Source organism: Nerophis lumbriciformis, linkage group LG10 (genome assembly GCF_033978685.3).
Source record: "Nerophis lumbriciformis linkage group LG10, RoL_Nlum_v2.1, whole genome shotgun sequence".
NCBI lineage: Eukaryota > Metazoa > Chordata > Actinopteri > Syngnathiformes > Syngnathidae > Nerophis > Nerophis lumbriciformis.
This window is the reverse complement of record NC_084557.2, coordinates 35,984,322-36,009,888: the sequence shown is the minus strand read 5'-3', so window position 1 is coordinate 36,009,888 and position 25,567 is coordinate 35,984,322. Positions and strand designations below refer to the sequence as shown.

At 40.7% G+C, this 25,567-nt stretch overlaps 1 protein-coding gene across 3 annotated transcripts in view; it reads right to left on the bottom strand.

Annotated features, from left to right (window-relative positions):
* Positions 1 to 450: 450 nt before the first annotated feature.
* myo5c (myosin VC) overlaps positions 451 to 25,567 on the bottom strand; it is a 45,452-nt gene continuing 20,335 nt past the window's right edge. Inside the window, exons 10-40 of one of the 3 annotated variants that reach the window (XM_061969685.2) lie at positions 24,072 to 24,337; positions 23,914 to 23,995; positions 23,690 to 23,830; positions 23,490 to 23,612; positions 19,721 to 19,804; positions 19,418 to 19,549; positions 19,251 to 19,348; positions 19,080 to 19,166; positions 18,881 to 18,992; positions 16,570 to 16,781; positions 16,318 to 16,483; positions 16,088 to 16,234; positions 15,842 to 16,006; positions 13,613 to 13,706; positions 13,481 to 13,544; positions 13,137 to 13,411; positions 9,258 to 9,321; positions 9,102 to 9,182; positions 8,850 to 9,030; positions 8,676 to 8,769; positions 8,536 to 8,599; positions 8,285 to 8,453; positions 8,142 to 8,223; positions 7,959 to 8,057; positions 6,034 to 6,188; positions 4,389 to 4,478; positions 4,131 to 4,281; positions 3,772 to 4,057; positions 1,141 to 1,309; positions 966 to 1,046; positions 451 to 890 (exon numbers count right to left, since the gene is read on the bottom strand). In XM_061969685.2, the coding sequence (XP_061825669.2) occupies positions 738 to 890; positions 966 to 1,046; positions 1,141 to 1,309; positions 3,772 to 4,057; positions 4,131 to 4,281; positions 4,389 to 4,478; positions 6,034 to 6,188; positions 7,959 to 8,057; positions 8,142 to 8,223; positions 8,285 to 8,453; positions 8,536 to 8,599; positions 8,676 to 8,769; positions 8,850 to 9,030; positions 9,102 to 9,182; positions 9,258 to 9,321; positions 13,137 to 13,411; positions 13,481 to 13,544; positions 13,613 to 13,706; positions 15,842 to 16,006; positions 16,088 to 16,234; positions 16,318 to 16,483; positions 16,570 to 16,781; positions 18,881 to 18,992; positions 19,080 to 19,166; positions 19,251 to 19,348; positions 19,418 to 19,549; positions 19,721 to 19,804; positions 23,490 to 23,612; positions 23,690 to 23,830; positions 23,914 to 23,995; positions 24,072 to 24,337 (4,167 nt within the window). In that variant the 3' untranslated portion in view covers positions 451 to 737. The remainder of the gene's footprint in view (positions 891 to 965; positions 1,047 to 1,140; positions 1,310 to 3,771; positions 4,058 to 4,130; positions 4,282 to 4,388; positions 4,479 to 6,033; positions 6,189 to 7,958; positions 8,058 to 8,141; positions 8,224 to 8,284; positions 8,454 to 8,535; positions 8,600 to 8,675; positions 8,770 to 8,849; positions 9,031 to 9,101; positions 9,183 to 9,257; positions 9,322 to 13,136; positions 13,412 to 13,480; positions 13,545 to 13,612; positions 13,707 to 15,841; positions 16,007 to 16,087; positions 16,235 to 16,317; positions 16,484 to 16,569; positions 16,782 to 18,880; positions 18,993 to 19,079; positions 19,167 to 19,250; positions 19,349 to 19,417; positions 19,550 to 19,720; positions 19,805 to 23,489; positions 23,613 to 23,689; positions 23,831 to 23,913; positions 23,996 to 24,071; positions 24,338 to 25,567) is intronic. The other 2 variants (XM_061969686.2, XM_061969687.2) reach the window with 2 other exon arrangements.

The window sequence follows — 25,567 nt, the reverse complement described above, 5'->3', positions numbered from 1 at the left end:
ACACATTTAGTCAGAACTAAAACAAAATGTGGGACAATTAGACTTTTTTTAACAGAAGGAGACTAGGTACAATGAATACATTCTTAACTTAGTCAACCAATCTAAATAATGCTATACTTACCTCATATTTATTTACTGTATGTTTGTGCAGTATTAACAAAGGGACGGCGTGGCGCAGTGGAAGAGGGTCCCTGGTTCAATCCCCACCTAGTACCAACCTCGTCATGTCCGTTGTGTCCTGAGCAAGACACTTCACCCTTGCTCCTGATGGGTGCTGGTTAGCGCCTTGCATGGCAGCTCCCTCCATCAGTGTGTGAATGGGTAAATGTGGAAGTAGTGTCAAAACGCTTTGAGTACCTTGAAGGTAGAAAAGCGCTATACAAGTACAACCCATTTATCATTTATTATTTATTATAAAAGTAGAGGCAACATATCCTTCTCAGTGTTGAATATAAGGCTGTTTTTATTTCCCAACCTGAACCTTAAAGAGCTTTAAACATGGACATCTCTACAGAGGAGAAGTTCAAACTAGATATGAAAGACTAACCTTAAAAATAGTTGCAGATAAAAACACTAGATTAAATAAAAGAAGAAATTTGATCATATTAAACTAATCTAAAAGTGAATTGTACAGTAGAAACACTGGATTTGAACTTTGAAAATAATTAAAAAAAATACTCAGTGTTTCCATATTCATGTTATGACAATAAATCACACTTAACAAGAGCGAGAAAAGGTCAGATCATGTTTAAGAATTCCAGGTGAAGGCTGTTGGGAACCTTCAACAGCTCCAAAGCCTGCGGAGACAGGTAGAATGGAAACGTAACTGGGAAACGATACCGTACATCCATCATCAACTGAGCGGACCCGTCGTGATCTTGTCGCAATGACTGCAACAATGAGAACATTGGACTGTTAGAAGCCATTGTAGGCTTTCCATTACATCAGCATTAAACGGAGCTCACCTGAACTTTGCGGACAAACGATGACGCCACCCTCTTCTCATAACCATCGATGGGTGTGTATGAATTCAGAATCTTGACAATCTGTTTACGTTTTTAGTCTAGTTTAGTACATCTTCTTCATTGAAAATATTTTCAGTGGGGGCAAACAAACACGGTATGGAGTTGGCTTAAATACCTGCACCATGTTGAGCTCAGTGCATTTCTCAACGATGGCCTTGGCGTCGTCATCTGTGGTCTTGCTGACCTGCAGCAGCCAGGCGGCCTGAGTCAAGGGCTGCAGAGTGTCAATGGAACTCAGCAGTTCCTTCTCCTGCAGCCACTCCTCCAGGTAGCTGATGTTACATCTGCACAGGAAGAATGGCTGTCAAACAAGAACTAACTAATGTGAGCGTGTGATGCGGCCATGCTTGTAGACTTTTACTGCATGTAGCGCCACCACCATGTTTGTGGAATGTGACGCTTCATGTATGCCATGTTTTTTGGAATTTGATGCAGTGTCCAACATATTTATCGAGTGTGTCATTCAGTCTTTCGGCCATTTTTGTGCAGTGTGATGCAGCATGTCTGCCATATTTGTGGTGTTTGATGCAGCATCTTCGGAAATTGTTTTAGATGTAAATATAAACGGAATACAATGATTTGCAAATCATTTTCAACCCATATTCAGTTGAATATGCTACAAAGACAACATATTTGATGTTCAAGCTGATAAACATTTTTTTTTTGTTGCAAATAATCATTAACTTTAGAATTTGATGCCAGCAACACGTGACAAAGAAGTTGGGAAAGGTGGCAATAAATACTGATAAAGTTGAGTAATGCTCATCAAACACTTATTTGGAACATCCCACAGGTGAACAGGCAAATTGGGAACAGGTGGGTGCCATGATTGGGTATAAAAGTAGATTCCATGAAATGCTCAGTCATTCACAAACAAGGATGGGGCGAGGGTCACCACTTTGTCAACAAATGCATGAGCAAATTGTTGAACAGTTTAAGAAAAACCTTTCTCAACCAGCTATTGCAATGAATTTTGGGATTTCACCATCTACGGTCCGTAATATCATCAAAGGGTTCAGAGAATCTGGAGAAATGACTGCACGTAAGCAGCTAAGCCCGTGACCTTCGATCCCTCAGGCTGTACTGCATCAACAAGCGACATCAGTGTGTAAAGGATATCATCACATGGGCTCAGGAACACTTCAGAAACCCACTGTCAGTAACTACAGTTGGTTGCTACATCTGTAAGTGCAAGTTAAAACTCTCCTATGCAAGGCGAAAACCGTTTATCAACAACACCCAGAAACGCTGTCGGCTTCGCTGGGCCTGAGCTCATCTAAGATGGACTGATACAAAGTGGAAAAGTGTTCTGTGGTCTGACGAGTCCACATTTCAAATTGTTTTTGGAAACTGTGGACGTTGTGTCCTCCGGACCAAAGAGGAAAAGAACCATCCGGATTGTTATGGGCGCAAAGTTGAAAAGCCAGCATCTGTGATGGTATGGGGGTGTATTAGTGCCCAAGACATGGGTAACTTACACATCTGTGAAGGCGTCATTAATGCTGAAAGGTACATACAGGTTTTGGAGCAACATATGTTGCCATCCAAGCAACGTTACCATGGACGCCCCTGCTTATTTCAGCAAGACAATGCCAAGCCACGTGTTACATCAATGTGGCTTCATAGTAAAAGAGTGCGGGTACTAGACTGGCCTGCCTGTAGTCCAGACCTGTCTCCCATTGAAAATGTGTGGCGCATTATGAAGCCTAAAATACCACAACGGAGACCCCCGGACTGTTGAACAACTTAAGCTGTACATCAAGCAAGAATGGGAAAGAATTCCACCTGAGAAGCTTAAAAAATGTGTCTCCTCAGTTCCCAAATGTTTACTGAGTGTTGTTAAAAGGAAAGGCCATGTAACACAGTGGTGAACATGCCCTTTCCCAACTACTTTGGCACTTGTTGCAGCCATGAAATTCTAAGTTAATTATTATTTGCAAAAAAAAAATAAAGTTTATGAGTTTGAACATCAAATATCTTGTCTCTGTAGTGCATTCAATTGAATATGGGTTGAAAAGGATTTGCAAATCATTGTATTCCGTTTATATTTACATCTAACACAATTTCCCAACTCGTATGGAAACGGGGTTTGTATTTCATCCAACCATTTTAAATTTTTTACATGTGTTTTTACTTTTGTCGACAAACAATGTTTGTTTTTTTGTTTTATGCTTTCCTTCATTTGCATATTTTGGTGTACAGCCTTTTGTTTTCATATGTGGTTGTTGTGAAAGGGCTTTACAAATATTGTATGGTATAATATGGGTAGCGTGATGTGCTAGATGTTGTCAGAGTGTGTGATTTAGCATGTCCGCCATGTTTTGTTGAGTGTGGCGCCACATGTTTACCATATTCATGGGAGTTATGCAGCATGTCTGCCATATCTACTACTCCACCAGGATATATATGTAATCACCGGGGTTTATTTGCCTGTTAATTAGCTTGTTAGCAACATAACTCAATAAGCTATTGGCTGATTTTGATTAAAATTTTAGGAAATTTTTAATAATAGGATAAGGAATAAGGAATAACATTTGGGGACTGATCTGGATCCCTGTCTGAATTATGGATTTGCTTTATAGGATTCTTTACTATTGGGAGGGGGTCTATGCTCTCCGAATGCTTTTCTTGTCGTGGAATGCGATGCGAATACAGTAAAGTGCATGTGTGTTTTTTTTTAGTACAATATCATCCACATTTATCACAAAAAACTAATTTTCAAAAATCAGATCATATGTACACAAACCTGATTTGCATTCCTCTACTGCAGGAGCACATGTTTTTACTGAGCAGCAGGTGGTTGACGGTGGTCGCGCCAATGTAAAAGAGCAGTTGCTTGACAACCTGTTTAATGAGGTTTGCATCCATGCTGTGGTGGCTCATGATAGTGTGGAAGCGTGAAAGCCGTTCAATTATAAAGGAGACGGTGCACATCTCCGTGTCGTCATTGTTTTTGCTGGAATGCTTCCTAAAACCTGTAGGCTTCGTGTTGAAAATCCCTTGTAAACTCTCGTGCTCCAACATAGCAGGGACTGAGGAAGAAAAGCACAGTTCCAGTTAGGTATTTTATGAATAAATAAATATATTCACTCCATTGTTTCCTACCAATAGCAGTTGCCAGAGCATTTTCCATAGTCGTAATGAACTGGTGGTAGATGCAGATGGCCAAGTCGCTGACAACCTGCCGGTGGTCCGACAAGTCAAAGTTCTGCAAGCAGTTCTTTACTTGACGGGGAGTGCTTTGTTTACTAAACTCCTATTGTGAAAAAGAGAAACCACAAGTATGTTAAAGCATATACCTGCTGTAGTGAACCATATATTTAACAAAAAAAACATTGAAGTGCTGCACAAGTGAATCCTTACCTCATCGCCACTGTACTGCTTGAGACAGTTAAGCAGCTGATACATGTTGCACAGCCAGAAGGACAATGATACCAAGTCGTTCTGGTGAGTCTAAAATGGGAACATGCATTTGTGTACTGTATCAGTACTGTGGCAGTTATCACAATAATAAAAGTTTCTTGTAGGGCTGCATGATTATGGCCAAATGATAATCATGATTATTTTTTATCAATATTGACATCACAATTGATAACCACTATTGTTCATTATGTTAGGTTAAACATAGTGTTTTCCACAGGTCTGCAATCTACTTATAGTTAAGGGGTCCCAAAGGTGGTAGTGTGAGCGTGACATCATCATGTAATTTGTAACGAAATAGTCCAACAAATGGTCTCAATAAAAGTTATTCATATACTTTCAGACAAATCTTTGTGTTTTTGTTGATTATTAGTTTTAAAATGTATTTTTCTTTCCTTACATGATGTCCTTAGCTGTAGTTATCCATTTTTATGTATTTTGGGAAAATCAGCCACGGTATCAAATAGACAACCTCGCTTGACCTCAGCATACATTCCCAACATTTACATACAAAACACACACAAAATATAGCCTTATTTAGTGTAATGAATGTACTCATGTGAGTCTATTGCATTTCTGTATTTCCTGGAATTATACGTATGCGCAGATGCAGAGGGCGGATGAATTTCAACGGGAAGCACTCTATTTAGCACGATGGCTCGCAAGTGAGACTGCAAGGAGACGAGCAAAACAGCGTGTTGTGCAGGCATCCACACCTGTAGCTGTTTAAAAACAGTGGTGCGGTCTTTAATGCACACTGAGGACCCCCTAGATGTGAAACGAGGAGACCGTCTGCAGCCTTGAAAAAGTGTGTCAATGCCAGCCGGCGAGGTGGTCGATGTGGTCATGGAGTTTTGTACGCACACACCTTGCTCCATAGCGTGGGCGGAAGCCGCTTCACGAGGCTTTAACATGAGCCGCTGTTTTTTTCCTGCCTGTTTTGAAAGTGCTTGATTTGATTATAAAGCGGAGTCTGTTTTTTAAATGTTAATATCACCGACAATCCCCCTCATTTAAATGTGGCAGCAAAAATTGTGATTAAAATTTGATTAATTGTGCAGTCCTAGCAGCACGGTGGAACAGGGGTTAGTGCATGTGCCTCACAATATGAAGGTCCTGAGTAGTCCTGAGTTCAATCCCGGGCTCGGGATCTTTCTGTGTGGAGTTTGCATGTTCTCCCCGTGACTGTGTGGGTTCCCTCCGGGTACTCCGGCTTCCTCCCACCTCCAAAGACATGCACCTGGGGATAGGTTGATTGGCAACACTAAATTGGCCCTAGTGTGTGAATGTGAGTGTGAATGTTGTCTGTCTATCTGTGTTGGCCCTGCGATGAGGTGGCGACTTGTCCAGGGTGTGCCCCGCCTTTCGCCCAAGTGCGGCTGAGATAGGCTCCAGCGTCCCCCGCGACCCCAAAAGGGACAAGCGGTAGAAAATGGATGAATGGATGGATGTGCAGTCCTAATTTATAGTGTTACAAAACTGTACAGCTGATTCCCATAAACTGTTATAAAGGCTAAACATAACAGGATTGTCATTGCCATGGCAACCTTAGACGCCCAACTTTAATGGTCTGTTGTTATATACTCACCATGGTAAACCTTTTGACATTGCTTATAATGGCATTCATAAGAGACATGAGTTTTTCTTCATCGTTCATGTAGTCAGCATGGCGGACACACATGAAGAGGATGTACGCTGGCAGAACAGGGATCATGTTGACCGCCACACCGTTGGGCTTAAGGTCTGCAAGAGAAAGGATCATTTTAGAAGATGTATTTATTTTGTATCAACAAATGAATGGAAAAAGTACCATAAGCTTATATGTTGACATCCATCAACAAAATACATCTAACTAGAGTATTGCAAAGAGTTGGAGCAGGGGTGTCAAACTCAAATATAGAGTGGGCCAAAATTTAAAACTGAACAAAGCCGCGGGCCAAGGTTGTACAAATTAACCTTTTAATAGGGACCCAAACAAGTTTTGCATTGAATATTGAACAAGCAAGGCTTGTATAACTTTATAGTGACATGCAAAATCGAGTTTCAAATAATAATAATAATAATTAAAAAAAATCAATGGCATATCAAATACAATTTAAATAAAGATTGAATGCCTCTTTTCTATTTGCAATCTTCTGAGGTAAATATCAACATTAACTTTTTCCACAGGCTAATAAATTAGAAAATAAAATAACAATGAATAAACCAACCATTCAGGACTTTAAACTGCTCAGTTTGCACTTCACTGATCTAATCTGATGTGCCCAAGCCAGATACCTGCCATCTTTTCTTGGATGCTAGTTCATTAATGTCGGGGCTCAGGCTTTGAGCTGAGGCAACCTTCATTATCCAACGAAGTTGTTCATCAGTCATTATACCTCGTAGTCCACCCCGGACCACAGTCTTGGGGGCGTGCTTTAAAGGCACTGCGTTTATCGTCCTCCACGAGCTGTCGTCACGTCTGCTTTTCATCCATTCCAACAACGTGCCGGCCCGATCACAAAATATGTGCGACTTCAGCACGCTCACACACGTAAATGCAATGCATACTTGGCCAACAGCGATACAGGTTACCCCCCGCCCTCCGTGCGTCGGTTGAGGCGGGCGGGGTTGGGGGGGCGGGAATTGTGGTAGCGGGGGGTGTATTTTGTAGCGTCCCGGAAGAGTTAGTGCTGCAAAGGGTTCTGGGTATTTGTTCTGTTGTGTTTATGTTGTGTTACGGTGCGGATGTTCTCCCAAAATGTGTTGGTCATTCTTGTTTGGTGTGGATTCACAGTGTGGCGCATATTTCTAACAGTGTTAAAGTTGTTTATACGGGCACCGTCCGTGTAACCTGTATCGCTGTTGGCCAAGTATGCATGGCATTCACGTGTGTGTGCGTGCTGAAGCCGCACATGTTATGTGACTGGGCCAGCATTCGCTGGACTGGGTGAAAAGCGGACGTGACGATTTTTGGGAGGGGCACTGAAATTTGAGAGTCTCCCAGGAGGATTGGCAAGTATGAGAATTAGCGGTGAATGCGGTGTTGCCGCGGCACCGCCGCTGAATATAATCGGCGTGCCAGCTCTAGTGTTAATTTGATATCGCCCCAAGGGCCTAGTGAAATTACACGGCGGGCCAAATATGGCCCGCGGGCCAGAGTTTGACACATTCCTCAAGGGTTGGAATTGGGGGTTAAATCACCAAAAATGATTCCCAAGCGCGGCCATCGCTGCTGCCCACTGCTCCCCTCACCTCCCAGGGGGTGATCAAGGGTGATGGATCAAATGCAGAGAATAATTTCGCCACACCTAGGTGTGTGTGACAATCATTGGTACTTTAATTTTAACTTTAATTAATTTCAAAATGTGCTACTTTCATTTTGCCTCTGTCAGTTTATTTCCGGCAAGATTGAGAGAAATGCAGGCAAACTTCCAAGACCACTGGGTAGAAACTGCTTTTTTGCAAGTTGCTGTGTTTTCACAATAATATATGGCGAATAAAAAAATAGAAATGGATCCATAAAGTAAATACCTAATATGAGGTTTTGAATTAGCTTGGATTGATCCTCTTTCTTGTACTCCAACATTCCAAGATAACCTTTAGGACTTGCTGACGAAGAGGTTTTCTCATCTGTGTGGCACACCAAAAAATGTTGAAGCCAGTGAAAATACTGTTAATCTCTCATTAAACTAGTAAAAGCCAGAAGGTTACCACCTTTATGTGCTGTTTCGAGGCGTATTTGATTCTCTAATCTTTTTATCAACCTGTCCTTCTGGTCAAGCTGTTCCTCAAACTCCTAAAAGAAAGCAGAGTTTGTTATACATTGGCACCCATTTAGTCTTTTCATGTCAACTTACTATATTATCTGAAGATAACTGGGTGACTTCTAATCTCAGTCGGATTTTGGCATCTCTCTCCATCTGCAGCTGCCTGCTTAAGTGATCACTGTCCTCTTGGAGGTCTTTTATTTTGCCTTGTAGGTCCTTCTTGTCCTCCTCCAACACTTCAGCTTGCTCCTCAAAGTGTCTGGTGAGAACAAAGAGAATCCAATCAGAGCTGGAACATACCACAGAAGCAAAGAGCATCAGACTCCAATCGCAATTTTCACCTGCGCTTAGAACTCTCTTCTTCGATCTTCTTTTGAAGGACGCTTTTGATTTCCTCTGCGTTTTCTGAAAATGTGAAAAAAGTTGACAAAAATGCATGCAAACTATATTGCAACCAACTAGCACAGTGATTTAAACTCACCAGCTAGATCTTTGTTTTGCTTTTCTATGAGAGCCTCATAATCTTTACTTTGTCTTTGCAGCTCTGAAATCTGCCCTTTCAGCTCAGGTATAACCTGATGACAAACATGTATCATCAACAAAGGGAAAACACAAGTGAATTCATGCTCAAAACTCAAAGAACCCTCCAACCTACAGAGTTCTCGCTGCTCAGCCTGCACACCTCCTGGCGAATAGTCTCAGCGATACTGCTTTTCTCAGTGAACAGATTTTGCAAACTGTTGTTTTCATTTTGAAGGTAGTCCACTTTCATTTTGAAGCCCTCCACTTGGGTCTCATAGATTGCCTTCTGCTCCTTACGGTGGCTCTCCAGTGTTCTGTCATCAGGGATGTCAAACAGGTTTAAGACTTGGTGGAAATATGACCGTGTAAAAAAAAAACAACTAACCTGGTAGCTTTCTCTAGACAATCAAAGGCTGCTAGCAGGTCTTCAGCTTCATAAGTCTTCTCAGATGTATTTGCTGTTAGCCTTCAGAAATACAACACACACTCCAGTGACAACAATGAAAATGGAGCTAAATAATCTTAAGAGATATAGTTTTACCTCAAAAGCACGTCTTCTTCAACAATACTTCCAGCAAGTAGTTTTGAAATCTCATTTAGACTGGCTGCAGAGAAAATCATACCCATGATCATGGATGGCATATGTTTAAGGTTATGGTCATGGTGTTAGTTTATTTCGAACCTGCATACAATTACAATGTGAAAACATCACATATTTCCAGTTTTTATTTACAGCATGTCTTTGTTTAGTAGCAAATTTTATTATACTCAATCTGTAACACAACAGTTAATAAATAAATAAATGAGTGAGTGAATAAATACATATTAACTACATAAATATAAATAAGTTTCTGATGAATAAATAGTTAAGTAAGTTATGATTCACATAATGAGATGAATAATATAATCTCATTTTCAGTAAGGTTTAAGATGTTTGTCAGGATTCTTATGCGTTGTAACCACTTTGAGCTGCTAGACTTTTGACAAGAACAAGAAAGTTTGATCATATTACGCCTATACTGGCTCACCTGCACTGGCTTCCTGTGCACTTAAGATGTGACTTTAAGGTTTTACTACTTACGTATAAAATACTACACGGTCTAGCTCCAGCCTATCTTGCCGATTGTATTGTACCATATGTCCCGGCAAGAAATCTGCGTTATTAGTGATTCCCAGAGCCCAAAAAAAGTCTGCGGGCTATAGAGCGTTTTCTATTCGGGCTCCAGTACTATGGAATGCCCTCCCGGTAACAGTTAGAGATGCTACCTCAGTAGAATCTTAAAACTCATTTGTATTCTCTATGGACTGGACTTTCGCTGATATGTTGGATCCACTATGGACTGGACTTTCACAATATTATGTCAGACCCACTCGACATCCATTGCTTTCGGTCTCCCCTAGGGGGGGGGTGGTCCTCTCCAAGGTTTCTCATAGTCATTCACATCGACGTCCCACTGGGGTGAGTTTTTCCTTGCCCTTATGTGGGCTCTGTACCGAGGATGTCGAGACACATGTGATTTAGGGCTATATAAATAAACATTGATTGATTGATTGATTGATTGAGTTTAAACTGTTACTTTAACTGGATCATATTAGTACTTTGCTTGACTTTCTTTGCTTAATCCATTCCTTAATTTGATTCTCCTTACTGATATACTGAAGGTCTTAACTGTTGTACGTGCATACAAATGTTTTAAGTTAAATTTTGCTCTCAGGTTATATTTTCCTCTTTTGTTGAGAAGAATTGTTGTAGATTCTTTGGTAGCAGGTCTTAGTTTGCTTTGTGTATAATTTTAGCTGTTTGCATATGCACCATTGAATTACATTATTTTTGATTATATAAATTAAGGATTGCAATGTTCTAGATAGCCAACATTATGTATTATTCTAACCAACCTCTTTTGTAAGACGGTTAATGAATTGAGCGTACTTTTGCAATTAATTCCCCATATCTCTACAAAATAGTTCTGACATAGTAACGCTCGCGAGCATTAGAAAATATGGAGTGATTTCTCGTCCAGAACATATTTAGCTTTAGATAGATAGATAGTACTTTATTGATTCCTTCAGGAGAGTTCCCTCAGGAAAATTTAAAAATGTATAATTTATTCATTATTGAAGTATTTAATTTTTAAGTATGTAACTTTACAAATGTTGTTCATATAGAGCTTGAACAATTTTTGGTCCCAGTATTGATCCTTGGGGCACGCCACAAGATATACTGTATTTACCGGTGTAGAAGTGTCTTGGTCTAGATCAGTGGTTCTTAACCTGGGTTCGATCGAACCCTAGGGGTTCGGTGAGTCGGCCTCAGGGGTTCGGCGGAGCCTCCGCCGCGGAGGTCAAGACACACCCGACTCATCGTGTAAATAAAAACTTCTCCCTATTGGCGTATTATGGATACCCCCAAACAATGTTCCCTCTAATTTTCCATATGCGTGAGCAAACGCAAAAACTCCTTGAGCATTCAGTGGAGCACATGTGAGCGACGTTAGACGTGCACATGCACTGTGGCCACACCAGCAGCACACCGGTCCCAAACCTGACCGTTAAATGTTTTATTATTATAATCAAATGACAGCAGTCATTTCCATGAGATTATTTTCTAATATAAATAGTTTGGCCCAATTACAATGACAATAACAAAATATATTGTTTTTCATGAGCTGTGTACTAGTATTTTATGTCTGGGTGGGGTTCCTGCTTTGGAAATAATTTGTACCCCTTTCAGATATCGCATTTAGTTCCCACTAAAACATTCACATGTTAACACAATAAGATGCAAACATGGGATCATGTGCACATTCCTGTAACTTTGTTTGTAAAATATATCTTTATTAGTATTTCTTTAATATAATAACATAATTTCATGGTTAATATTTATAAATTAAGATAAAATTAAGAACAAAAACCTTTTATTGTTCACTAAAGAAGGGTTCGGTGAATGCGCATATGAAACTGGTGGGGTTCGGTACCTCCAACAAGGTTAAGAACCACTGGTCTAGACTCACGTATTGCTCTCTGTTGGTTAAAGGCCTACTGAAACCCACTACTACCGACCACGCAGTCTGATAGTTTATATATCAATGATGAAATCTTAACATTGCAACACATGCCAATACGGCCGGGTTAGCTTACTAAAGTGCAATTTTAAATTCCGCGCGATATATCCTGCTGAAAACGTCTCGGTATGATGACGTCAGCGCGTGACGTCACGGATTGTGGAGGACATTTTGGGACAGCATGGTGGCCAGCTATTAAGTCGTCTGTTTTCATTGCAAAATTCCACAGTATTCTGGACATCTGTGTTGGTGAATCTTTTGCAATTTGTTCAATGAACAATGGAGACAGCAAAGAAGAAAGCTGTAGGTGGGAAGCGGTGAATTGCGGCCGACTGCAGCAACACAAACACAGCCGGTGTTTCATTGTTTACATTCCCGAAAGATGACAGTCAAGCTTTACCATTGGCCTGTGGAGAACTGGGACAACAGAGACTCTTACCAGGAGGACTTTGAGTTGGATGCGCAGACACGGTACCGTGAGTATGCATGCAGCTGCGGCTTCCAAACATTTGATCGCTTGCCCGTACGTGCGTGCCGCTATGTGCATGTCACGTACGTAACTTTGGGGACTTTGGGGAAATATATGTGCTGTATGAACTTTGGGGAGGTGAACGGTACTTTGGGCTGTGAGATTGAGTGTGTTGTGCAGGTGTTTGAGTTGTATTGGCGGGTTATATGGACGGGAGAGGGGAGGTGTTTGTTATGCGGGATTAATTTGTGGCATATTAAATATAAGCCTGGTTGTGTTATGGCTAATAGAGTATATATATGTCTTGTGTTTATTTACTGTTTTAGTCATTCCCAGCTGAATATCAGGTCCCACCCGCCTCTCACAGCATCTTCCCTATCTGAATCGCTCCCACTGCCTTCTAGTCCTTCACTCTCACTTTCCTTATTCACGAATCTTTCATCCTCGCTCAAATTAATGGGGAAATCGTCACTTTCTCGGTCCGAATCGCTCTCGCTGCTGGTGGCCATGATTGTAAACAATGTTCAGATGTGAGGAGCTCCACAACCTGTGACGTCACGCTACTCGTCTGCTACTTCCGGTACAGGCAAGGCTTTTTTATCAGCGACCAAAAGTTGCGAACGTTATCGTCGATGTTCTCTACTAAAGCCTTTCAGCAAAAATATGGCAATATCGTGAAATGATCAAATATGACACATAGAATGGACCTGCTATCCCTGTTTAAATAAGAAAATCGCATTTCAGTTAAGTAGCTTCTTACCCAGTTCAAGACCAACCCACTGATGCCATGCCATTCTAATTTGTTAATTAAGATATTATGGTTAAGTGTGTCAAATGCTTACGTATGGCACATTTTGTATTTACTTTAAGTATCAGTAATCTTCCATACCTCTTGCTTCTTCAGACTGTTGCTTCATCTTTCGGTCTACGGTATTCTTCTGATTTTGCAAGTTGCTCAAGTCCCTGCGTAGTTCGGGGATAACCTTGACATGCTTGGTGAGCTGGGTCACCTGATCACGCAGGTCAGTTTCAACTCGGTCGTCCTCATCCAACTTCATCTGCAGACCGACTCTTTCTTCCTTTAACCGCCTGATCTCCTCTTTCAGGCTTCTCAGCTCTTTCTCATGATCCTGTCTCTGAATGTCAAGGTTGTGCTCAGCGATCCTAGGTAGGCAGAATTACATCAGCAATATTGAAAACCACGACATTGTCGCTTGGGCTGCTCTTACTCACTTGCTAAGTCTTTTTTGAATTTCTTTCTCCTCTAGCAGATTCAGCTTTGCTTGATCATATTTTTCTGTCAGAGATGCAAATGTCAAGAGTTTGGCAAAGATAGCAAGAAGGGCAAATAGACACTGCTAGTACCTTTTTGTTCTTTGGAGGAAGCTTCAAATGTTTTCTCCATGTTCTGCTTCTCAATAATCACCCGATCGATTTCACTTTGAAGCGTAGTCATTTTCTAGAGGCAAAATAGAAGACGAAAGTTCTTAAAGGGAAAATATTTGATGCCCTGTTCACATTATCATAACTAAAACCATGATTGGCATCGTGGGGTGAAAAGTTGCATATTGCATTGCATCGGATTTTGACAAGAAGGGTGGTCGTCGTGGTAACTTAAGAGAAAAATGTTGGACAATTCAAAAAAATTGCCGCGATCAAGACGATCAAATTTCTGTCATGCTCGACGCATCGAATATGCTTCTATACTGCTGGAACTTCTTTCTGGTTGGTCTAGTGGCTCCTCTTCTTGGTCTATGGCAGTTCTTCTCAAAAAGTGGGACGCGTACGATGCTGGGGGTGGGGATGGATGAACCTGTGGATCATGCTTTGTCATACAGTATCATGCTTCAAACCTTGCTTCGAAACGCTGTGCGCTCCAAAACGTGCTCATTATAGTCATTAATCCTGACTTTATTTTGATTTTTTTTTTTTTTAATTAGCACAAATTGTTTTATAAATTTTTGTTTTGTAGGTTAAAGTATTTGACTAATTTTGATCCTGAGTTAATGTTGCTGATCCATTTGAATGTATTACTTATTAAGATGATTTTAATTAATTTTTCAGTATCAAATGGTTCAAGCCGGTCAAATTTTTTTTTATGTTTTAATAAGGATTAAACAATTTTTTTTGTTTTCAGGAAAATTGATGCAATATTTATCTTTTCTGTTACAGACCAAAAAACAACGTTAGTAAAGTTATTCTTTGTTGTAAATTGAGCTAGATTTCTTTTTTCCCTTTGTTTTCTTTATGTTAATAAGGATACAATGTTGTGCAGAGGTGTGCTTATAACAAATTTATAAACAAAATATACTATTCATATTCAAGGCGGAGAGTGGGGTGGGGACGCAAAATGTTTTCTTCTTCTTAGGGGGGGTCGTAACACAATATCATTAACAATAACTGCTCTATGGCAATGACGTAAGCATATAAAAGCATGCTAAATATGTCTTCATCAGGAGCTCTAGCCATGGTGAATGTCCTCAGCAAGGACCATCAGTCTCTTTTATATAGCAGGTGTCCAATCAGCACCAAAATTGTTTCCAATTGCAACAGAATGTAATTGACGTATGAGAACGTCATCAAATCAAAACTCCAAAGCATCGAGTCGCATTTGAATGGGTCATCCATCGCGTCACAACATGCACCAGATCTCATTAGAATTTATCAAATCGTCTTCTGAGGTGAAATTTAACCATAAATACCACTACCAGCTATTGGTAGGCAGTTTTGGCAATTGCTCAACACTGTGAACAAGGCAATAACAATGTAATTGCAAATTACCGCCATCTTAACCAGATCATGTGGCCATTTGTCGTTTCACTTCAGCTACCGTTGTCTAATCAATATGATCAGTATGATAAGCACTGAAGGAAGACCGGTTTAAACATTTTGACATCTGTTGAGGACCTATGATGTATGACATCTTGTTTAAATAGTGATTTTACAATAATTGTACTTGAGACATCGGGCACAAATCCTTATTAGTTTTCAAGAGATTAGTTAAGAACGTTAACTTTTTTTACGTGCACAATCCAGCTCTTGCGCTCCGGTGGGCAATATGCTTGTCTGTGTAATACAAGCCTCCTTTTTTGAGGAATGGGGTGTGTCATGACATTACTTTTGTGGTATGACTGGAGTTTGGGTATTCCACAGGAGTCAAGGGAGGGAAGGACCCCTGAATCTTGCCAAGCCAGAGTTTGAGGCGATTTTAGGATTGTTTGCTGTTCCAACAGTTCCTGTGCTTCACCCCTTCATCTGGTTCTCAAATCCAGAATCAAGTGGTACCCAATTGGTGAATTCAGTTGGCAGAAATATGCAACAACACTGGATTGATTTCCAGTGGCTCCCTTCCAAAAACGTGCTGCACTCTTGGCGCAGAAAGTCACCTCTTTCACAGTGAAACTTTTCAGCATACAATTTATTGTGTGAGGTTAGGTGTGGTTGGAAGTCGTTTCCATATGCAATGCAGGGGTTCACTTCTTGTGGAATTTAGTGGATGTCAAGAAATGCTTTTAGAGTTCGGAATGATTGGTTATTTACAATATGTGGCAAGAATCCTATGTAGTCTGGTCACGACAACAACAACGAACTGACCAGAGAAGCATCTTCTTTAATCTTCTTCTCTCTAGCTTCCAAAGACGCCTTCTGGTTGGTTGATTTTTTCAGCTGTGTCTCCAGAGCTTGAAGCCTGTCCAAGGTTTGAGAGTGCGAGCTTGCCAAGCTTGTCAGTCTTTCCACCAACCCGTGGTTCTCTTTACTCTGGGATTAAGGATTAGGAATTAGTTCATGTCTTCTCCAAGCATGGCCTGACGGACGGACGGATCCCGAAAATACATTTACCTGCTCCTCATTCTTCTTTCGGAGCTGCTGCACCCTGAAGGAGAGCTGAACTTGTTGCACCAGGCGACGCATGGCGTTAAAACGCCGACGAGCCAGCCATGCTCTGGCGTACTTCTGCAGAACCAAGGCCTTGCGTTCTTCAACCATCTAAGCGATGATGTCACGTAAGCCCTAAGTTCGGTTTTGTATCGTCTCAATATCTGACGAACGATGAAGCTGCAGTTACAGACCTTAGCATAGGATTTACGGGCCAGCCAACCTCGTGTGAAAGCTTGGATGGTGATGGTTGCCAATCGTACCGTTTCATAGACCTTCCATATGCGGAAGCCTCTCCAGTATCTCTGGATCAAGACGGCTGCCCAAGCCTGCTTCAGGTTAGCTGCACTCACTGCTTTACTGCAGTTTAAAAACAAACCACAAAAATGCTAAGACATAGATGTATAAATGTTGAAGCTCTGAATTACACAGTAAAAGCCACTAACCGTATCGTCTTCTTGCCACGGATGTATTGTTGTAACGTGATGGCTGCATTCCTCATGCGAAGGTACTTCTTTCTCTGGCTCCACCCTCGCACGTGTTTCTGGATGGTAATGCAGGCCGTTCGTAGTTGGTCCAGACGAAGCTTCTCTAAAAATGCTACCTGACCAGCTCGAAGGAAGATCTTTGTGCGACCAAATTTGTACTGGTTCGAGTCCTGAAGGAACCATAGTTTGTATTTAGTTATTTGCACGCACGCACACACACACACACACACACACACACACACACACACACACACACACACACACACACACACACACACACACACACACACACACACACACACACACACACACACACACACACACACACACACACACAATGTAGAGAAAAATACATGTGCGGGAAAGGTTAAGAAGGTCTTGTAAAGTCACCTCCTCCAAACCAACACAATTATCACAGCAGCAAAAAAGACAAGTCAAATGCAGTACATATCATATACAACAAACGTACTCATCATTGTTCACTTGAGACCGACACAGCCTACAATTGTTTTTTAAAACAATAACATGTAGTTGTGGATTGAAGAGCTGGTGGTACAGTAGTTTGTTACAATAAGAGGGTCCTCTGTATTTAGGCGTAAATTGATTATTATATGTTCTACAAAATGATAGATACATAAAAGCCACGTCAGTTTCTTGTTCAGCAAGTATGTATATCAAAAGAATATGTAAAACATTGTTGGAAAACTCTGGTAAATCAGTAGTAAATGCATACATGTATACTTAGTTCAGTTCTACTTAGTTCAGTTCAGTTTCAGTTTATTTGGAACATGCATTCGATACAATGTAATGCATCACACATTTCCAGTTGTTTCATTACAGCACGTCCGAAAAGGAGTAGGAAGAAGCAGAGCTTATTTAATCCTACCCCTTTTCATACCATAGCAATTTTATCCAATTTCCTTGTTCTCTGTAACAGAACAGTGAACAAATAAATAAAAAATAAATAATATACCATAGTAAGCAAACAAATATTAAATACATAAATAATCTTTGTCTCAGTAAAAAAAAAGGGTTCAAGATGTTCATCATAATTCTTGTTCTGTGTACTTTGTGAACACTTTTAGTTTGAACAGTCTCTTAAACTGAATCATATTGGTGCTGTGTTTCATTTCTTTGGTTAATCCATTCCATAATTAAATCCCACATACAGATATGCTAAAGTTTTAAGTGTTGTAAGAGCATACAAATGTTTTAAATTAGATTTTCCTCTAAGGTTATATTTCTCCTCTTTTGTTGAGAAGAATTGTTGTACATTCTTGGGTAGCAGGTTATAGTTTGCTTTATACATCATTTTTAATATTCGGACACAGTTTCCGCACGGTCGCTACAATGGAGTACACATTAGAGCGGTGTGGGTGTCGTAATGTTTGGAGCAATGAACAGCGAAAAATTTGTTGTTGTTGTTTTTTTCAATGATCACATGTTAAAAGTGCAATTTCATTGTTGATGATGTGCAATTACTAGAAAAAAGAATGAATGTTATGGCAAGCAGAAACACTTTTGTTTATTTAAACTATTGTGTGTTAAGTGTGTTTTATCCAATTACTCGGCTAATAATAAAAAAATTATATGGATTACTCAATTATTAAAATAATTGATAGCTGCAGTTCCATTTACAAAAAAATATATAATTATTGATTTAGATTAGAAATGAAAAAGGTCCCAAAACAGAACACTTTTCATGAAGATAACTATGTAGACATTTTAAAACAACATTTTTATTTTTATTGAATACTGTTAGAACATTTTCAAAATTGACAGTATTAAATGCCTTAGTTTTGGATTCATCTAATTTAGAAAAACTCTATAGTTGTGGTCGGGGAACGCCTTGGGATCCCCCGGGAGGAGCTGGACGAAATGGCTGGGGAGAGGGAAGTCTGGGCTTCCCTGATTAGGCTGCTGCCCCCGCGACCCGACCTCGGATAAGCAGAAGAAGATGGATGGATGGATGGATGAATGGTAACGGGAACGGTTAGGAAATTGCAACTAAGGCTTAATCCTATGTATTGTAGTCTAATTGTTCTGAATGGACGAAAACAATATGGTGTTTCAGCAAATAAGGATACAGCGTAGAAGAGGGTATCTTGAAAAATATGCTGTATCTTTGCAGAATGTACTTCGAAAGTCAAAGTATTTAATCCTTTATAGTTAAACAATGATTCTACTTAATATTTCTGTCATATATTGCAATCTATGTTAATCCAGAAAGATGCATTGACAGTAAGAGGTAAACAACACTGAAGCACACCTGAATCAACCTCTGCAGCACATTTTTGCACGTTTGCATTTTATCATTGAATCCCGCCTCCTGATTGGTCATTAGGACATTGTAACGGTTGTAAAACTCAGAGTAGGTCCACCTGCAAACAGAAAGCATGTCTGTTTCTATAAATTGGGACAAATATTTGTATTTCTGTGCTGATATCTATCTAGTAAGTTCAGATCACCTGGATGGGTAACTTTGAGCACTGATGCGAATAGTTTCTAGGACTCCACAGGCCCGTAGCTGCTGGACCACCCTCCTGGAGTCATATCTTAAAGTAAAAACAAAACACCAAAGTTAAAAGCGTCTAACCAAGAAATTCAGAATTAGTACATCAATTGAGTTAAGTACTCACTCAAATGGCAGCTTTTCATCATTTGGCTTGATGCAGCGCACATAGTGAGGGGTTGTAGCATTCAATGTCGCCATCAGTAAGGAGAGAGAGCTGCAAAACTACACTCACAGTGTGTCAGCATGGACACAAAACAGCACACAAATTGGCGAGAGAGTAAACATGGCCACCTTATCACCAACTGAGGTTCTGAGCTGTTTATTGGCTGGTTTCACTCCGGGCCTGGCTGCCTTCACTTTGATTCCTCTAATGTTTAGAGCCTTTTGCTCCTCCTCTTGGAAGAATTTGGCCAGGAAAGGAAACTAATAATAGTTGGAAAATATGTTAATTTAAGGGAAAAAAGCAAGGCTGCAAAGTAATACTTTTAGATGTGTTTTTGCGAAATCTGCAAACATATTATTCTGAAACAAACATTCTACCTGTAGAATTAAAGTGTTATTCTTGAAAACAGAAAATATATATATATATTTTACCTGACTATCTCTCATAACTTCAACCAGTTCTTCATAAAGAGCATCTCTGTTTTTCTCAAGAAAATCTTTGCAATGATACTCCACCTGTTTAACAACAAGATGTAAAAACGTTAAAAATGTATGCATAAAAGTACATTGGTTTCCTTTGTTTTGTAAAATTAGGTGTTGGATTAAAATGTTGTATGCCATCTTGGTTATCGTAGGACCAAACATTGCACATAACAAACCTTTCTGTCCGCCCGTGTATTATTCTGCCAAACAAAGAATCCCAATCCCAAGCGCTGGTGTTTTTTTTTATTAAGTTCAACAGCAAAGTAAGATACCGTGGGGCCAAAGAAAGTTGAGCATAACAACACTTAATTAAAAAAGGTGAGAAACACTGTTGAATAAAAAAATAAAAAAAAGTAAATAACAAAGCACAAAGGTGGGGTTTGCGACTCCTCCTCTTCGCCAACAAGAGTCTCCAATAAAATGATATTAAATGTTCATTTATCAATTGAATGCCTTATTTATGTGTAATTTGCATTGCATGTAGAACTATAATTACTCTCTATAAAATTTATTTTGTGTTCATATTTTTGAGTGTTTGAAATTATTTCATTGGATTTACATTATTTCTTATAGAAAACAATTACTTCAGTTTTCTAATGATTTGGTTTTTGGTCTTGCTCTGGTTTTTTAACATTTTTTTTAACTTGCAAAGTTGCAGTACAATGTACAAAATGAGGGGGAGGGGGACACTGTAAACAAATTAAAGGCAGTTAAACAATAATGACAATAAATAAACACCAAAATATAAATGTTCTATTGGACTTTTCTGCACAGGATAAATTACTGTTTCAACAGAAACCACAGCGGCAAAGTCTATGGATGTTCTCATTCATCCAGGTTATTGTATTCTTAGGGCATTCAATGAATCACAACTAGACTGTTTGGATTGTATTAGAAGACGTCATAATTGTAGTTGCACAATCTAGTCTGACTAGATCTGACTCGTCTAAGATTAGATTTGATCAATCTAACTCTATGAGCATGAACTGATTAAGCCTATTTGGATGAGAGGCAAAAGTCTTCCAAGACAAACCAAACCATCCAGTTGTGACCAATTAGATGCCCTGAGAACACAGTGGCAAAATGACAATGACATAGAAAAAAATGTGTCTCACAAAACAGACATTAACAAGCTCCATCTTCATCAGTTCCATGATCAACTTTGTAGTTGTGTCATCAGATTTGCGGTCTTATGTTTTGGACACTCTGGTGAAGAGAGGGGCGGAGCTTTCTACCGATCACCACTTAGTGGTGAGTTGGCTACGATGGTGGCGGAGGATGCCGGACAGACCTGGCAGGCCCAAACGCATTGTGAGAGTCTGCTGGGAACGTCTAGCAGAGTCTACTGTCAGAGACAGTTTCAATTGCCACTTCCAGAAGAACTTTGAACACGTCACGAGGGAGGCTCTGGATATTGAGTCCGAGTGGATCATGTTCCGTTCCTCCATTGTCGAGGCGGCCGATCGGAGCTGTGGCTGCAAGGTGGTTGGTGCCTGTCATGGCGGTAATACTAGAACCGATGCCGTCAGGCTGAAGAAAGAGTCTTATCGGCTCCTTTTGGCTCATGGGACTACGGAGGCAGCGGACAGGTACAGACAGATCAAGCAGTGTGCGGCTTCGGCGGTCGCGGAGGCAAAAACTCGGACATGGGAGGAGTTCGGGGAAGCCATGGAAAACGACTTCCGGAGAGCTTCAAAGCGATTCTGGACCACCATCCCCCGCCTCAGGAGGGTGAAGCAGTGCACTGTCAACACCGTGTATGGTGAGGATGATGTGCTTCTGACCTGGACTGTGGATGCTGTGGATCGGTGGAGGGAATACTTCGAAGAACTCCTCAATCCCACCTACACATCTTCCTATGAGGAAGCAGTGCCTGGGGAATCTGTGGTGGGTTCTCCTATTTCTCAGACGGAGGTTGCCACTGAGGAGCTTTTAACTACCTCGGCAACCTCCGCCCGGAGTTCCTTAAAAATCTGGATGCTGTGGGGCTGTCTTGGTTGACAAGACTCTGCAACATTGCGTGGACATTGGGGACGGTACCTCTGGATTGGCAGACCGAGGTGGAGGTTCCTCTCTTTAAGGGGAACCGGAGGGTGTGTTCCCACTATCGTGGGATCACACTCCTCAGCCTTCCCAGTAAGGTCTATTCAGGTGTACTGGAGGGGAGGCTACGCCGGATAGTCGAACCTCGGACTCAGAAGAAGCAGTGTGGTTTTCGTCCTGGTCCTGGAACTGTGGACCAGCGCTATACTCTCGGCAGGGTCTTTGAGGGTGCATGGGAGTTTGCCCAACCAGTTTACATGTGCTTTGTGGACTTGGAAAAGGCATTCGACCGTGTCCCTCAGGAAGTCCTGTGGGGAGTGCTCAGAGAGCATGGGAGTATCGGACTGTCTGATTGTGGCGGTACGCTCCCTGTATGATCAGAGCTTGGTCCGCGTTGCCGGCAGTAAGTTGGACTCATTTTCAGTGAGGGTTGTACTCCGCCAGGGCTGCCCTTTGTCTCGGATTCTGTTCATAACTTTTATGGACAGAACTTCTAGGCAGTCAGGGCGTTGAGGGCATCCGGTTTGGTGGCTGCAGGATTAGGTGTCTGCTTTTTGCAGATGATGTGGTCCTGATGGCTTTATCTGGCCGGGATCTTCAGCTCTCACTGGATCGGTTCGCAGCTGAGTGTGAAGCGACTGGGATGAGAATCAGCACCTCCCATTCCGAATCCATGGTTCTCGCCCGGAAAAGGGTGGAGTGCCATCTTTGGGTTGAGGAAGACATCTTGCCCCAAGTGGAGGAGTTCAAGTACCTCTGAGTCTTGTTCATGAGTGAGGGAAGAGTTGATAGTGAGATGGACAGGCAGATACTGTATCAATCCGTTGTGGTAAAGAAGGAGCTGAGCCGGAAGGCAAAGCTCTCAATTTACCGGTCGATATATGTTCCCATCCTCACCTATGGTCATGAGCTTTGGGTTACGACCGAAAGGACAAGATCACGGGTACAAGCAGCTAAAATGAGTTTCCTCCGTCGTGTGGCAGGGCTCTCTCTTAAAGATTGGGTGAGAAGGTCCGTCATCTGGGAGGAACTCAAAGTAAAACCGCTGCTTTCGAGAGGAGCCAGATGAGGTGGTTTAGGCATCTGGTCAGGATGCCACCCGGACGCCTCCCTGGGGAGGTGTTTAGGGCACGTCCGAGGCCACGGGGAAGACCCAGGACATGATGGGAAGACCATGTCTCCCGGCTGGCCTGGGACCACCTTGGGATACCCCGGGAGGAGCTGGACAAAGTGGCTAGGGAGAGGGAAGTCTGGGCTTCTCTGTTTAGGCTGCTGCCCAGTTGTGACTCATCATGTGCAAACCAATCAATCATCATGGATTTCCTCATACGTAAACCAACCAATCATTATGGATTTTCTCATACATAAACGAACCAATCATCATGGGGTTTCTCCGTATTTTTTTCTTGTTACTTTGTAATGGAAAAACTTCCAATCCCTGACCTCAACCCCATCAAACCCTTTTTGTATGAACAGAGATGGCATGCCAGTTGCCCAAACACCAGCGACACAAATGGACATAAAAATCCCACTTAAACACCCTTAAATCTTGCAGAAAGTCTTTCCAGAAAAGAGCAAGCGTATATACTGTAGCTGCAAAGGGTGGATGAAGCTTCATTTTTTTCTTCCATGCCCTTAAGACAATACCTTTAGTGCATAAAGAATGTGTTCAGACCTTGTCAGCAAAGTGTTGTATCACAAACGTTTCATTCGACAACTTGGGCCTCTCAAACAAGGGCTTGCTACCAAGGTAGTTGTATAGTTTCTGCAGCCAGCTTTGATCTGTGCCTTGAGGGAACTGTAAAGTAAAAAGTAAATATGAGGAACATTGTTTAAAGAGAAGCAAAATTGCAATCGTAGAAAATTTCTAAGTACCAAACATTCTTCATTTAGCAAGTCAAGGATTCCCATTTTAGCTTCAATCAAGTCAATGGCTGGCTGGTTGTCATAGAAATCTATTAACGTCCATGGGATGTCTTCTTTCATGTACTCCTCTTGCTCCAGTTTAAACACATGCTGGAAAAAAATCAGACAAAATTAGTCATTGTTTGCTCAAGAGGAGGGTGGAGGGTTTGGTGCTTGATAATGGTGATGCATACCAAGTTAAACTGCTGCTGCAGCTTCTCATTGGCATAGTTGATGCAAAACTGCTCAAAACTGTTGATGTCAAACGTCTCAAAGCTGCCAAAAAAAGAGTTGAGAGACATTTAAAATTAAAGATTTAAAAAATCTTGAAGACATTTGTAATTTTAATTACCCATAGATGTCCAAAACGCCTATAAAAGCATGTTGCTTCCCAGGCACCTGCAGTGCTCGGTTGATCCTGTTGATGATGCAGTCAAACAAATAAGCATAGATCCGCTTGGCGAGGGCATCTCTTGAATTCACCGCACGGTCCTTGTGCAACGGTTTTACCACCTTCTCGGCCACAAGCACAAGCCTCCGATTGCACAGCCATTGCACCAACTTGTCTGCACGCACACCCAACAGGTCACAGACGATGAGGAGGTGTGTGTCGCTGGGCTAAAAGTGATGCAAATCCATTCTTGTATGAAACATTGTAAAATGGTTAAGATTAAGATTGGTTTATTTCAAAGGGGACAAAGCAACTTCATAAAACACATGACTACACATGGTTAAAAAATCAAGAATTAGCCAGAAGGCTAGTTTTCATCTGTGGTCCCCCGGCAATGATGTAAAAAAGGCAGTACAAATACAATTTAAAAGAAAAAGAAAGAGAGAGAAAAAGAAACTATTATAGTAAATTAAAGTGTAACAAAATAAACATATATGACTGAGAAACAAATAGTTTTACTATGTCGCAGAAAGTATATAACCACAGTGAAAATAAATCAAAAGACTTAAACTGCAAGATGTCCTGTAAACATGACATTTAGTGCAAAAAGTATTTTTATCCACTACTGTTAGGGTTATTTCGCTGCAATTATTGACCAAAAGAAATAAAAGTGTAAATATAAACATTCTTGTTGGTCTATCAATTAGGATTTTATTAAGTGATTAGTCGACAATAGCAAATCTTTGTCAATGAATTTTCATAATCGATGTTATCAATTATGTCAATTAATCATTGCAGGCGTAGCAGAACATCTATTTAGATAAATTAAAATGATGCATAATTGCAAATGTAAAAGAAATATTACAAGATTGAGTCAAATATGAGATTTATATTTTCCGTAGAAAAAAAGTCTGAAAAAATTTTTATGAAAGCATTATGTTATGTTATATAAAACCAACAGTTGGTAACAAATGACTTCTCAGCTTTTCTTCCTGCCGCTCACACTGCCAGATGTTTTTTCACTGATTTGGCTGTCCTATATTCAGGGTCTTCTAATATTCAGGTCAATGCGGTAATTTAACAGTCCAGTAGTTTAATATCGTGGTTGTAGCCTGCAGTGTGTAGAACTGCAACAAACATATGAAAGGTATTGCTGATTTTTGACTAATTTATTAAACTACACGAGACTGGCAAAATACAATGATTTTTTTAGTTTGGTATTACAATGTCAAAAAAAGTCTTTTAATTTCTCACCACCACACAATGTTGTTTTAAGTTACCTAGATGTTAATAAAAATGTTACAAACCATTAGTGTGAGTCAATACAATTCTGTACCATTGAAAACACACAAAACATAATTTTAAATTTATAGTTGTAGATGACTAAAACGTAACTTGCTCGACATAATTGTTCTTGTGCATTCCAATATGCAAGAAGAAATTATCCACAGTCTGAG